A 12,730-nucleotide genomic window follows, 5' to 3' on the forward strand; every position below is an offset into this window, starting at 1 on the left:
TATTGTATAGGATAATTGGGGGAAAAAGAAAAAATATCTAAATAACTCTCCTGAAAAAAGTTTATTTTTGCTAACTCTTACAAAAAAACCAATCATCTCTGCAATAACATTTGCACTCAGGAAGCCTATCTTAGAGAAGAAAATATTCCTTGTACTAAAAATGGCAAAATCAAAATAATTCCCCAGAAATTTGTGACGTTTTTTATTCTAGGTCACACATTTTAATAAAGTAGATTTAATATTCACTGGCTATCTTAAGACCTTCAGTCCTACTTACAATCATGGAAAAAATCAGCATTAATCAGATTAACTACAGGACTGTTTATCTAAGAAATATTTAATTTTAGCTCCTTTTCATTCAAAATAATATCTGAAAGAAGGAAGTAGTACAATGTACTCAGCCAGCTCTCCATAGACCAGACACCAATCTTTAGAAACCTCAACAGATATATCTAATCACATTTTCAAGTACTCCTATTTCATCTCACTCTGATTTTTATTTGCTTCTACTAATGGATATACCCAGTCTTACTATTCTAGCTGTGTTAAAAGCACCAAATTGCTGCAATATATGGTTCTTTGAAGTGCAATCATGAGTTAAACTTCAAAATAGAATACCCTTGTATGTACTTAGTCCCAGTGTAATTGAGGCTGTTCAGTCTGACTCTGTAGATGAGTACTTACTGCTCTGCAGCATTCTGCCTTGGCATCCTCCCACACACAGAGAAGGGACCAACTGGAGCTATGCATGTACAGAATGGAGATACAATAAATCAAGAGCTGACCATTTCCCAAATTTATTTCAATGGGTTACAATCAGACTCCATCCCCCGAAGGACGCAGTAAAATTTAAAAAACAAGACAACTTAAGCCCTGTAATTTCTTAGGTGTTCAAAGAACCCACATTCCAAAACCTGAGGTCTCAAATTTCAGAGAAAATTTTAAAAACTTCAGTTTAGTCTCCTCTGCACTTATTCCAGCATCTACTTCACAGCATGTTTGCTGCCCCAGTAAGAACATTATGTTCTTATGTCTAAGGAAAGGGGCAAGAAAGAAGGGGGAAGGAGCACCAGACATTTTAAATTGAGATCTTAGCATTATCAAAAGAGATTCCAGCCTAAGAGCCCAAAATGGCAACTCAGAAGCTGCAACAGCAAAAGCTATGAGGGGCATTAAACATACTTAATGCATTTTGCAAATTTACCTTTTCACAGTCTGGTACCAAACTCACAGAGTGCTATACAAAACATATTATTGCTAACCTTGTCTAGTGGCAAAGCTGGCCTGTGGTGATGCAGCACACAATGATTCCTGTCATATCTAAAAACTAGGCACTTCTGCCATTAACAAGCACCCAGCTCCCAAACACACTACTTCAGGTATACTCAACAGAGTAAGAGGGCACACTTGCTCAAAGCTGAAGAGCTTTTATCACAAGGCTTAGGATGGAGGAAGCATCTTCCAGTGTCAGTGATGAGCAGAAAAATGCAACAGCAGTAGGGAGAAATGCTGACCCCTGGGAGCAAGAAAAATGGAACATTACACCAGGTACAAAGATATTTCAATAATGACAGAATTGAAGGTTTCTCAGCCCAACAGGAGCTGCTAGAAGAAACACAGAAGGAAAAATCTATTCAGACCACTGTGCGGGCAAATTGCTCAATGGTCTCAACAGAATAAATTTGTTTTCTGGGAAGCAGCCTATCCAGATCATATCTTTGATCCCATCAGCAGCATCTAAAACCAAAAGATTCTACCCTGCAGGACCAGTTCCAAGCAGGAGAACCCACAGAGAAGACAGGACAATGCAATGGTGATACAGTTGTTCATGAAACTCATAACCAAAAGCTGTGCTTATGTGGTGCTCTCATAAAGAAGTCCAGGACCTCTCTAACATCCAAGCTCTCCTTGCTGACATTAGTCTTCTGCATCTGCCACGTGGCATTTTTTGACCTGTCATAAGGATGCTCCCTCTCTGATGCCAGCTGGAATTTAAGTCACTGCTAATGCTGTGTGATCCAGGGCACAGTTCATGCAGGAAGATCCAGTGGTAACATCTCACTGCTGCTGGAGGTAGGAGACATTGCCCAGTGCAATGGCTAAAACTTAAGTTATAAGTTACGATCAAACCCAAAGGCAACAAGATGTTTAAGGAGAACCATCTCAGACCTTTCTTCCTACACTGAGTTCCAAAAAAAAAAGGCTTTTGAATGTGAATATCATCTGCCTTCTTCAACACAACATAGACTGTTTAATTTCTTAAATGAAGACACTCAGAGCATTTAGGACAAAATAGTCTGTAAACCAACTCCTACCCCGTTTTTCCTTGTAGATGTTCCTTTGCTCATAGGCTTGGTGAGAGCCAGCTCTGTGGTTTTCTGAGTTGTAACAAATTCTGACCTTTGAACCCCATTTACTGCCATTTTCTATTATTTCAAAGTCTTGGCTATCTGCCCTCTGCTCCTTGCAATTTTTGTGTGTCTGAGAGCCCACACCAAACACACACTAAACTCTCAGCCCTTTGCCCTGAATCCCTCATTCCTTTTTTCCCCAACAGCTATCCATCAAAACATGGTTATTTGTTCTCAGCCATCTTTCCCTGCAGGCTGACCCAGATCCCTTAAGTGAGCACAATATACAAATTAGGAGTAAACCAGAAGTGGTCTTTTACACATAGATAAAAGATTCTACTAATTTGGGAAAACAATAGGTGACATAATGCAACAAGTCTTGCAAAGAACTATTAACAAATTATTTGAGAGAAATTGTAAGAGAGCAAACAGAAATTATTTGCTTTTAACAAACTTGTTCTGCAATAGCAGAACCAACAGAGACTAATTTCCTTTAAATAATATCCCTAGTTTGTTTTACTTAAGCAGTGACCCCAAAACTCTCTCTCCTGTGATTCCCACATCTTCTCCTTATTTCATCAAACATCCCAAAATGACTACAAAGTGTCACAAGTATCTGAAGAGCAGCAGCCCAAAAAAAGCTGAGATCAGTGGGGAGACTAAATCGATAACTTCTTCTTCATATGCTTGCTAATATAGTTGTAACAACCCTCTAGAAGGGTTTTTGGAGTAAAAACCCTCTAAAATTTTTTGGAGTAAAATTTGGCTGAACTTGGCAGCAAAATTTCAAAACAAGCATTTCTTGAAAAATAGAAAACAATATCCTTCTGGCAAAATCTGCATATGTAACTAACAGAAATCACTTGCAGAAGTTTACATAATCCTCTCAAAATCAAATACAGTCATATTTAAGGTGGCAAGGTGATTGATAATCAGAGAGAACACAAAGAAATTAATTTTACCCCAGGAATTGATTACAGCCTAATTGCGCCAAGATAAGTTTCCAACAAAATACAAAAACCTGACAGTTATGCAACATTACTCACCAGACAGCTAACCATAAGATAACAAAGACCCAGTCTACAATTATCTGTCATTACTGTCACACAATGCTTCCCTAAACACATTTTAATGAAAAACTCTTCAACAAGACAATTGCTAAGAAGAATGAAGTAGCAAGAGGTCAGTTTGCAAAGTTAAAATGCTAAGAAATTGGTAGAACCATGGAACTTTTGCTTAAGAGAGCACTGCTAAGATACACATATATACAACATACCACCTTGGATTTCCTCAGATGGAGACACCTGGAACCAAACTGTCTACATACTGTGAGAAAACTAAATCAAATAAAAAACTTAAGGGTGCCAGAACACCTAAAGTGACTGATAACAGAGGTAATAGAAATTTGCAACAATATTTGCAGGTCCAACTTAAAGAAATTCCCACCCACTGAGAAAAGCTACTGCAAAAAGCTTATGTGCATTTCAGCAGCAATTTCCAAATGAATTCAGAAAGGGGCACACTGATACATCATGCAGTTGTGCTGTTCAGAAGTGTCCAAGATGGCAGAATAACTGCAGTAATAGGACTGTGTGAAAGAAAGAAACAAGATACTGTCAACTCCTGCTCCCCCACTTAGAAGTAGAAAAAAACCTGTGTAAAATAAAAGGTAAAGAGATTAAAAAGAAACAACAGAAAAGGAGGTAAGAGAAAATATAGGCAACATCATTGATGCACTGAAGGATCTACTGAAATAGGTGATAACAAGATGTTGTATCAACTCAATGCTATTCTAACAGGCAAGTTTGCATCAGCCACTTGCATCCCTATTTTCAGGGACCTGTTAAGGATGAACAGTAAAGCCAACAAGAACAAACAGAGAGTTCAACACTTACTGAGGTGCTAAGGAGACAGCCCAACCTGCATTGTTAGCTTTGACAAAAAGATTAAAACACCCAGAATGAGGGTCAGAAATACTCCCAAATATATGAGACATAGCAGAAAGTGAGAGAAAATGTTACAAGAGACATCTTCAAAGCTTGAGAGAGGAGCAACAAATGTCACAAAATACTTCAATACACAAGAGCAGAGAGTCTCCAGAAAAAAATGCCCTGAGTATGATATAAAGTTGAGCTAAGCAGCTGCAGTAATGGAGGAAATACAACATTTCTCAGACCCCAGTGAAGGAGTTTGGTACCAGAGGTAACCCTGGGGCTGTGAATGATCCTATGGAGCACAAAGAAACAGAACCTGCACCATAACTCAGTCCTGAGTCACCTGAGGTCAGCATCTAATCATCTTTCAAAGGCTTCTTCTGACCAGTACAACAGCTTTGAAATGATTAATAGTTTGAAATTTGGTAGGCAGACTTTAATTCAGCATGAACTTGGACATTTAAGGGTCTATGAGCCAAAAAAGCATCCTCAGAGAGCAGTGGTTTAAAAGCCTAATTCACTCCTCTATTCTTTTTCTAAATTATTTGGTATTTTCTTTGTAGAAGCTTTCTGGACTGCAAGCCCAGCAAGCTTGCAGTCCAGAAAGCAAGAAAAAGAGTGTGAGCAAGAAAAGACTCCCAAGCACTGACCAAGCATGTTACAAACCCAAATATTATCAGGAAAGAAAGGATTGCAACAGAAATGTACCATCAAATTCTATTAAAGTCCTCTTTTTTCTCCTAAGTACAATTACTACAGTTTTAGAGAAATAAGTGATGAGGAGTTTAAATGAACCTAGACATAGGTAAATGGCTTAAAACAAGCATGAACTCACTTTTTCCATCAGGCATTGCCACTAATTTATTTTTAGAGGAGAGCTCATGGATACAAAAACCTAGCCATCATGTAGTTTCAAAGAAAAGAAGAAGATGTATGTAATGGAAACTAAAAAAACATCCATACAAAGATCAGAAGATTGTTAATTCCCCATGAAAAGTGCACGCAATTAAAACTGTAGTTACCAAAAGTCAAGCTAAGAAGCAGGCTTTTTTTCAAAACAAAGTAGTAGAAGAAGGGAGTAAATTCACATTGCATGCCAGCATGAATGTCAAAACAAAACTGAAATCACAAGTTGGTAAAGCAGCTGTTGCAATCATCAGATTTAACAGGCACAGGATACAAAAAAAAAATCTAGTTTCAAGCTGTAAAGTATAAACTCTGGTCTCAAATGCTGTTTCTGTTCCAGTATGAATAGCTGACAGATCCACCAAAATCTCACACAAACCTCTCAGAGCCTTTGAAAGCAAATGCATCAGATAAATCCTGTATATTCTGATGAATTCTAGATGTTATTTAAGTCTGGTAATCCATCTCCCAAAACATCTGGGAAAACACTGGGTACCTGCCACTGCCAAGAACAGATGGAAACACCCTCTGTAATCCCAAACTGATTATTAGCCCTGTCACATGCCTGGGCAGCCCCTCACCAGCCCAGCACTGCAAGGCAACAGCCAGATCCAGGTGCTCCCAGACACTCTGCAGTGCTGCACTGGCAACTGCCAGCTTCGGATGAGCTTGGGCTTGGAGCTGAGGGTGCCAGAGCTCAGTGCCAGAAGGAACAAGGGCTGAGAGCTGCTCTAGCACTGCTCTCCTCCATGCAAAAGAGTGATCTGCTTGCCCCAAGTGCTTCTGAAAAGTCTGTTGTAAAAATAAAAAGATAAAACAGATGCTGTTCACACTAAGAGGAGAATGAAATTCAAACACATGAGAAGATATTAAAAAAATTCAAAATTTTTAGGACTGTAGGCCTAATATTAATTCAAATCTTATTAATTTAAACTTTGGATATGTAAATCCTAGATTATTTCTTTATATACTTACCTACAAAGGATTGCCTACAATAGGATCACGGTTTCACTTCAGTCATGCCAGAGACAAACCCAAAATGTGTGACAAAGACTAATCACTGACAAAAAGGTTTCAGCCTTTAGCTGCTAGATCTACTATCTTATTTCTGTGGCTGAGCTATAATTAACTTTTAGTCAGCCACCTCCATCACAAAAATAGATAATCATGGATTCTTCTTCTGTGAGCCCAGTTTTAGCTTTAAAAACCTTTCTAAAGCCTCTCAGAATTTTCAGAGCCTAAACCAGATTGGGAGGGCAACCACTTTTATGGATCCTCAGAAGAATTTTAGTCCAGTTTGCAGGTGTAATGCACTACCTGCTACCATGTATAAAATAGGTCTTCTGAAGATACAAGCCAAGATCATTGACAAGTCCATTCCCAAGGTAAAAAACCCAGGCTTTTGTAAATTTCATGAAATGAAATGAAATTAAACGTATGGAGTCAAATGTGGTCCCAAACTGTCAGTGGACAAGGAATTGGCTGTGTGGTGGCACTAGAAGAGCTGTGGTCATCTGCTCAATGTCCAAGTGGAGGCCAGTGACAAGTGGTGTTAGGTGGTCTTCTCAGCTGGGACCAGAGCTGTTCAATGTCTTTGTCAGTGACAGGGACAGGGGGATCGGGTGCATTCTCAGCAAGTTCACAGATGACAACAAGCTGTGTGGTGTGGCCAACATGCTGCAGGGCAGGGATGCCATCCAGAGAGACCTGGGCAGGCTTGAGAAGTGGGCCTGTGCAAACCTCATGAAGTTCAACACAGTCAGGTGCAAAATCCTGCACCTGGATCAGGGCAATCCCAAGCACCAATATAGGCTGGGCAGAGAATGGATTGACAGCAGCCCCAGGGAAAAGGACTTGGGGGTGCTGGTTGAGGCAATGCTCAGCATGAGCCAGCAAAGCACACCTGTAGTGCAGAAAGCAAACCATGGCCTGGGCTACATCCAAAGCAGTGTGGGCAGCAGGGCAAGGGAGAGGATTCTGCGCCTCTACTCCACCCTTGTGAGTTCCCACCTGGAGTGCTGCATCCTGCTCTGGGACCCCCAACATAATAGGGACATGCACCTACTGGAGAGGGTCTGAGGAGGGCCATGAAGATGAGCACTGGGCTGCAACACCCCTCCTATGAAGACAGGCAGAGACAGTTGGGGTTGTTCAGCATTGAGAAAACTCCAGAGAGACCTTACAGCACTTTCAAGTACCTAAAAAGGGCCTGAGAGAGCCAGAAGGGCATTTTACAAGGGCTTGTAACAACAGGACATGGTTTTAAATTGACACAGGGCAGGTTTAGATTAGACGTTACAAAGACATTCCTTACTCTCTGAGGGTGTTGAGGCACAGGCTGCCCAGAGAAGCTGTGGCTGCCCCATCCCTGGAAGTGCTCAAGGCCAGGCTGGATGGAGCTCTGAGGAGCCTGCTCTAGTGGAAGGAGTCTCTGCCCATGGGCTGGAACCAGATGAGCTGTAGGGTCCCTGGCACTCAAACCATCCCATGATTCTATAATAATTTTTTCTGTCTCATGCCAAATAGGAGGGCACCTGCAAAGCTCCTCTTGCCTGTCTCAGAGGCACTTTATGAGAACAACACACTACCACTGTGATGACCCTCCCAAGGCCTAGTTGCAGCAGAAGGATAAAATAAGCTGTATTAACCTTACAGGAAGCAAATATAAAAAGGAAAGCAGGAGGAGGGCTAAACACATTCTTCTAGTTTCACCTCTCCTGTGTAGAGCACAGCAAAAGCTCATATCAACACTTACTGTGACCCAGAAATGCACAGCAACCTGAAAAGCTCCCTTCAGCACCATCATTTCTGGTCCCACTGTGAAGGAGCAAATGCTAGGACAGCTCTCTATCACAGCCATCTTGTTGTCACACAGCAAATTTAAATCCTTGTGACACTGAAAACTGTCCCTATAGTTCTCAGGTTAAAACAACAGTCATTCTATTCTAGACTCAGCACAACTATTGTATAAAAACTTTGCTGTTTTTTTTTTTATTTTATTTTTCAACAAAATAGAGTCCAAATGAAAGGCCAAATATCTATCTTCCAAGCACTCTTATTAGTCAATAACCTAACATTTATTAAAATGGCTTTTGTTGGTTTGTTTTTAGTCTAGAAATACTCTAAATTTTCAAAAATACCCTTCCATCTTTCAAAATTTACCAAAAGTCAATTCTGCTTCAGATACTATTGCCATGTACAAATTTACACAGAGAAAACAAGGCCATCTGATTCCAGAGCAAATGCTGGCCTCAGCAGTAGCAGGTACAATAGGAAAATAGAGCTATGACTCCTGATTGGATTTTGCATCACATTCTAACATGCAGGAACATGTATTCTGTAACATCCACTTTCAACTCTGTTTTCATCAGTAGTATAGTAAGAAAAAATCTTTCCTCTCTCTGTATAGATAACAGCAGCTAATAGAACCTAACATAGCATCACTACTTTAAAATTAACCTAACCATTCTGGATTTTTTCTTCCCAGGTGCAGTTACTTTCTTTACCAAAGCCCACATGTACTGGGGTCTTCTTACAAAGGTCATACCAAGCCTCATTAATAAAGAAAAAAGACACACCCACATACATTGAACCCTTAATAAACAGTAACATGGAGAAAAATTAACCTCCTCATAAATATTCATTTTTGTTCACTCAAGAACAGCTTTTCTACTTGACTGAAGATAAGCATTAGACAATCTAAGAGAATTTCTGTGCATTAACAGAAGGTTAAATAGAAGGTTCAAAACCAGAATCTTGAACTCTTTTGGATTTTCTGACTAACCTAGTTCTGCCCCCAAATGAAAGGAACTAATTTTCTGTCTTTAAGTCTAGCTAGACTCTTCTAAAACCAAATTATTACATAAGATTCCCATTATCTCCATATAGTCAGATCTGAAACTGCAACCAGAGCAAAGACCCAATTTTATCAGCATCTAAACTTCGCTTCCTTAATTTTCAGTACCTTTGCAAATACAGAAATAAAAATAAAATAATAATAACATAATTTCTCCTTTTAAGGATCATGACATATATCAAGACCCTAGAAATCCAGCCACAAATTAGTTCTCAATTTTAGATTATCTAAGGCTGTTTTATGGTGATGAAAAACTTCAACTAGATTTAAAAATACATTTCTATAACTGGAATTCAAATCTGCACATTTAATGAATATAGTCAGTGAAATGTTTCTGCGTTAAATAATTAGACCCCATCTTAGTCTCTGCAGAGTTGCTGCATGTGGCAATGCTAAGTCTATTAAATTTTTTTTCACTGTATTGTAAGAGCTTATGTTATAATTTTTTAACTTTTATTTTTAAATTAAACTTGTTAGATACTCAGAGAATTCCACAGCAGTACTGTCATAGCCATCACAGTTATAATTAAGCTGTGAATTCAAACACTTACTAAGTTTTCACTAATAAACCTTATTGCTATGTGCTAGCTAGTTATTCTGACCTATTAATCCCCAATGTCTCACACACATTACTTTTTTTTTTTAATAATTACTTTGCTCTGGAAATAGGAATGGTTGACACTTTCCTAAATTGGAGACTTTCTACTCAGGAAGCAAAGAAACTCCTCAGTGAGACATTCCAAATGGCAAATGACAGCTACATAAACAAACATATGGCAAAACAACATCAAATGGCCACTCAGAAATCTAAGATGTTCTTCTCTCACTGGGCTTTAGGCATCTCTCATATTTAAGGAATTTCCTGTGTGGCATACTAAGCAAACACACCCACTCTGGCCTCAAAGAAATACCACAACCCATTCACTATGCTGAAGAGACACTCCTGATTTTTCTCCTTTGAGGGGATATAAAGTATCTGAGGCAATAACTAGGGAGTGAGGAAATGGAAAAGAAACAATTCTAGGCATCTCATGTTATGAAACAAACAGAAACCAGAAAAGTAAGGAAAAGTAGCCATATATAGGACTTTAGTCAAATCCTGGAAAGAATAAAATATTAGAAGCAAACACAAAGTTGTCTGACATTAATCCTGACATAAATGAAATTGCAGCTTAACTTACTGGTAAAGTTCCTGGTAAAGAGGCATCAAAGAAAGACACCAAGGAGTTGGGAGGTGCTGCAAACTGGACTTGGGAACCAGAGAAGAGTTTTGAGTTGGAGCTGATCTGTGCATGAATTTCCAGACCCACAACTGGTACCCACGGAGCAAGGCTGAAAAGGAAAGAGGAGAAGGGAGAAAAATTTTACATCCAGATGATGTTAAAAACCATGGAAACTTAGAAACAGAAGAATCAAGAACGCTTACTTTATGGAAAAAAATTAAACTGTAATTGTAAAAAAATTTTAAACAATGTTTCAAATACATCTACACTGTAATAGAAAAAGCTGTGTTGTGATACTAGAGAACGGAGGCTACGGGAAATATATGGCAGTGTTCGTTATATGCAAAAAAGAATATAATGAAAAATGTAATGGTTTAAAACTTTTAACTTTTCCTTACGTGAGAAATCTCAGAGAAATTAATGAGGCACACTTGCATGCTGGATGAACTCTAATTTGGTGCCTTGTGAAAATCCCCAAATCATCATAAATATGAATTACTTCTCAGGTAGTTTGATAAATCTCCAACAGACAGGTGGCATAATAAATTATGTATTCTCTGTCAGATAGACACTTGCATGCTGGGAAAGGTGGCTCTCCAGAGCAGCGTTAGTAGAATATTAGCATAAACATTAGTAATCTGGTAATAGAGAAATCATCATTTCAACTAGAGAGCTACTGTTCTCTGAATGTATTCTGCAGAATAAAGCTTCTCCATATCATCTAAAAAGTAATTGCAATTCTCACATCCATAACCTTTATATGGACAAGAGAAAAAGGTCACCTTTACAGTATGAATTGCTTGACAGTTTCTGTAAGTAATTATCTGGCCTTGTACAAATGAAGTGGCACAAATAATATTTCACTGATGAAATCACATTTCTGTGGCAGAACACTTCAGCAGTATGAGTACCCAGACAGCTATAGGAGACAAGCAAGCTATGGGAAAACATCAGACAAATATATCAAGTACAGTGTTCCTTCCAGAGGTGAACATTCTACACTGCCAAGATTTTAGTTCTCCATCTGCCCTCCACCAGCTGAGAACATCCCTACAAACACCAAACTAGTGATGCAGATGCCACTTCTATTGATGCTTTAGGAAGAAGAATATTATCATGAAAGATTAAGGTTCAGATGTTTAAAGGAGCTAATAAATTTTCTTTCATTGAAATAGTATTATTCTTCAGTATTTTCAGCTGATCATACAAATGCTTGGAGGTTTGAGAAATAATGTGGGCTTTCCTTTACATTTTGGACACAAATTCATTCCATTGCTTCCTGTATTCTTCAGAAACGCCTTTCTGTCATATCATGGCATTAAAAATTACACCAGGTTTTGCCTAATCGGCATCCTGGCTTACACTCAGAGATAAAGGTCCGTGCACCAGTCAGTCCTTCAATGCTACTAACAGCACTGGTGAGGCACCTACAGCTTCTTGCCGTGTTTGCTCAAGGATTATGTTTATCTGTGTCTCTAAAGAATCAGCAGCACACTCCTGCCGCTGTCTGCACAACTTTTTGGAAGCGATCAGCTGTGCACACCCTCGTGGGACACCAGAGAACAGGAGAACTTGTTCAGCCCGTGACTTTCAGCTGCAGCAGAAACCAAGTGCTCTGCTTCAGGCACACCGCCCGTATCTCACAATACTCCTCTGGAAGGGAAAGCCTCTTTTGGGCAGGAGTAACCCTGGAAATCGCGCTCAGGAAAGCCGGAGCAGCGCTCGCTGTGGTTTCCCGGCACACGGAGCGCTCGGGCTGGCCGAGCTGCGGCTCTCCTGGCAGCCCGGCGTGCCGGAGGGTCACGGCCCCGCCCGCGGCAATCACCGACCGACCGCGCTTCGGGGAATGCGGGACAAACGTGCGCTGCCTGCACCAATGCCTCACACCGCTCACACGCCCCAATTTACACCGGGCCCCGCCGCTGTCACCGCCGCTGCCGTGCCCAAGCCCGGAGCCCCGGACCGGGCTGCAGAGCACCACCAGCTCCACCGGCCCCTCTCCCCGCGCCGTCCCGGCAGCGTACCCGCTCTTCCCCGCCGGCACCGCCCCGCCTCTCGCGTTACAGGCGACAGCCCTCTGCCCGCGGAGAAAAGGGCCGGGCCCGGGCCCCGGCTGCCCCGCGCCGCGCTGCCGCGCCCGGCGCCAGACCCCGCCGCACCCCCGCGCCGCCACGGCCACCAGGGCCGCCATTGCCCCGCCAGCGGCGGCTCGGCGCCCGCAGCGCCCCCTGGGAATCGCAGTCCGAGATGGCTGCGTGGAGCGCGGGTTGTGCGGACGCACTACAACTCCCGTCAGGCCGCTGGCCTGGCACCGGCCCGCCCAGCCGGCAAGCGATGGGCCCGCGGGTCCGCTGCTTATCCCGGGAATGCTGGAGTGAGCTGTGGCATCGCTGCTTGGCCGCTATTTAGAGCGCGTTAGGGGGCTCAGATCCTCAAAGTGCATTGAATGTGGTTTTCTTC

The 12,730-nt window shown here is 41.2% G+C and overlaps 1 protein-coding gene across 1 annotated transcript in view; it reads right to left on the bottom strand.

Annotated features, from left to right (window-relative positions):
* Positions 1-12,501, bottom strand: part of GATB (glutamyl-tRNA amidotransferase subunit B) — a 42,173-nt gene extending 29,672 nt beyond the window's left edge. The window contains exons 1-2 of the mRNA XM_071431877.1: positions 12,295-12,501; positions 10,229-10,379 (exon numbers count right to left, since the gene is read on the bottom strand). Of these exons, the coding sequence (XP_071287978.1) occupies positions 10,229-10,379; positions 12,295-12,461 (318 nt within the window). The 5' untranslated portion in view covers positions 12,462-12,501. The remainder of the gene's footprint in view (positions 1-10,228; positions 10,380-12,294) is intronic.
* Between the last annotated feature and the right edge of the window lie 229 nt (positions 12,502-12,730).

The sequence above is a fragment of the Agelaius tricolor genome, unplaced genomic scaffold (genome assembly GCF_023055355.1).
Source record: "Agelaius tricolor isolate 1412-34295 unplaced genomic scaffold, bAgeTri1.0.p SCAF_8, whole genome shotgun sequence".
Taxonomy (NCBI): Eukaryota; Metazoa; Chordata; class Aves; order Passeriformes; family Icteridae; genus Agelaius; species Agelaius tricolor.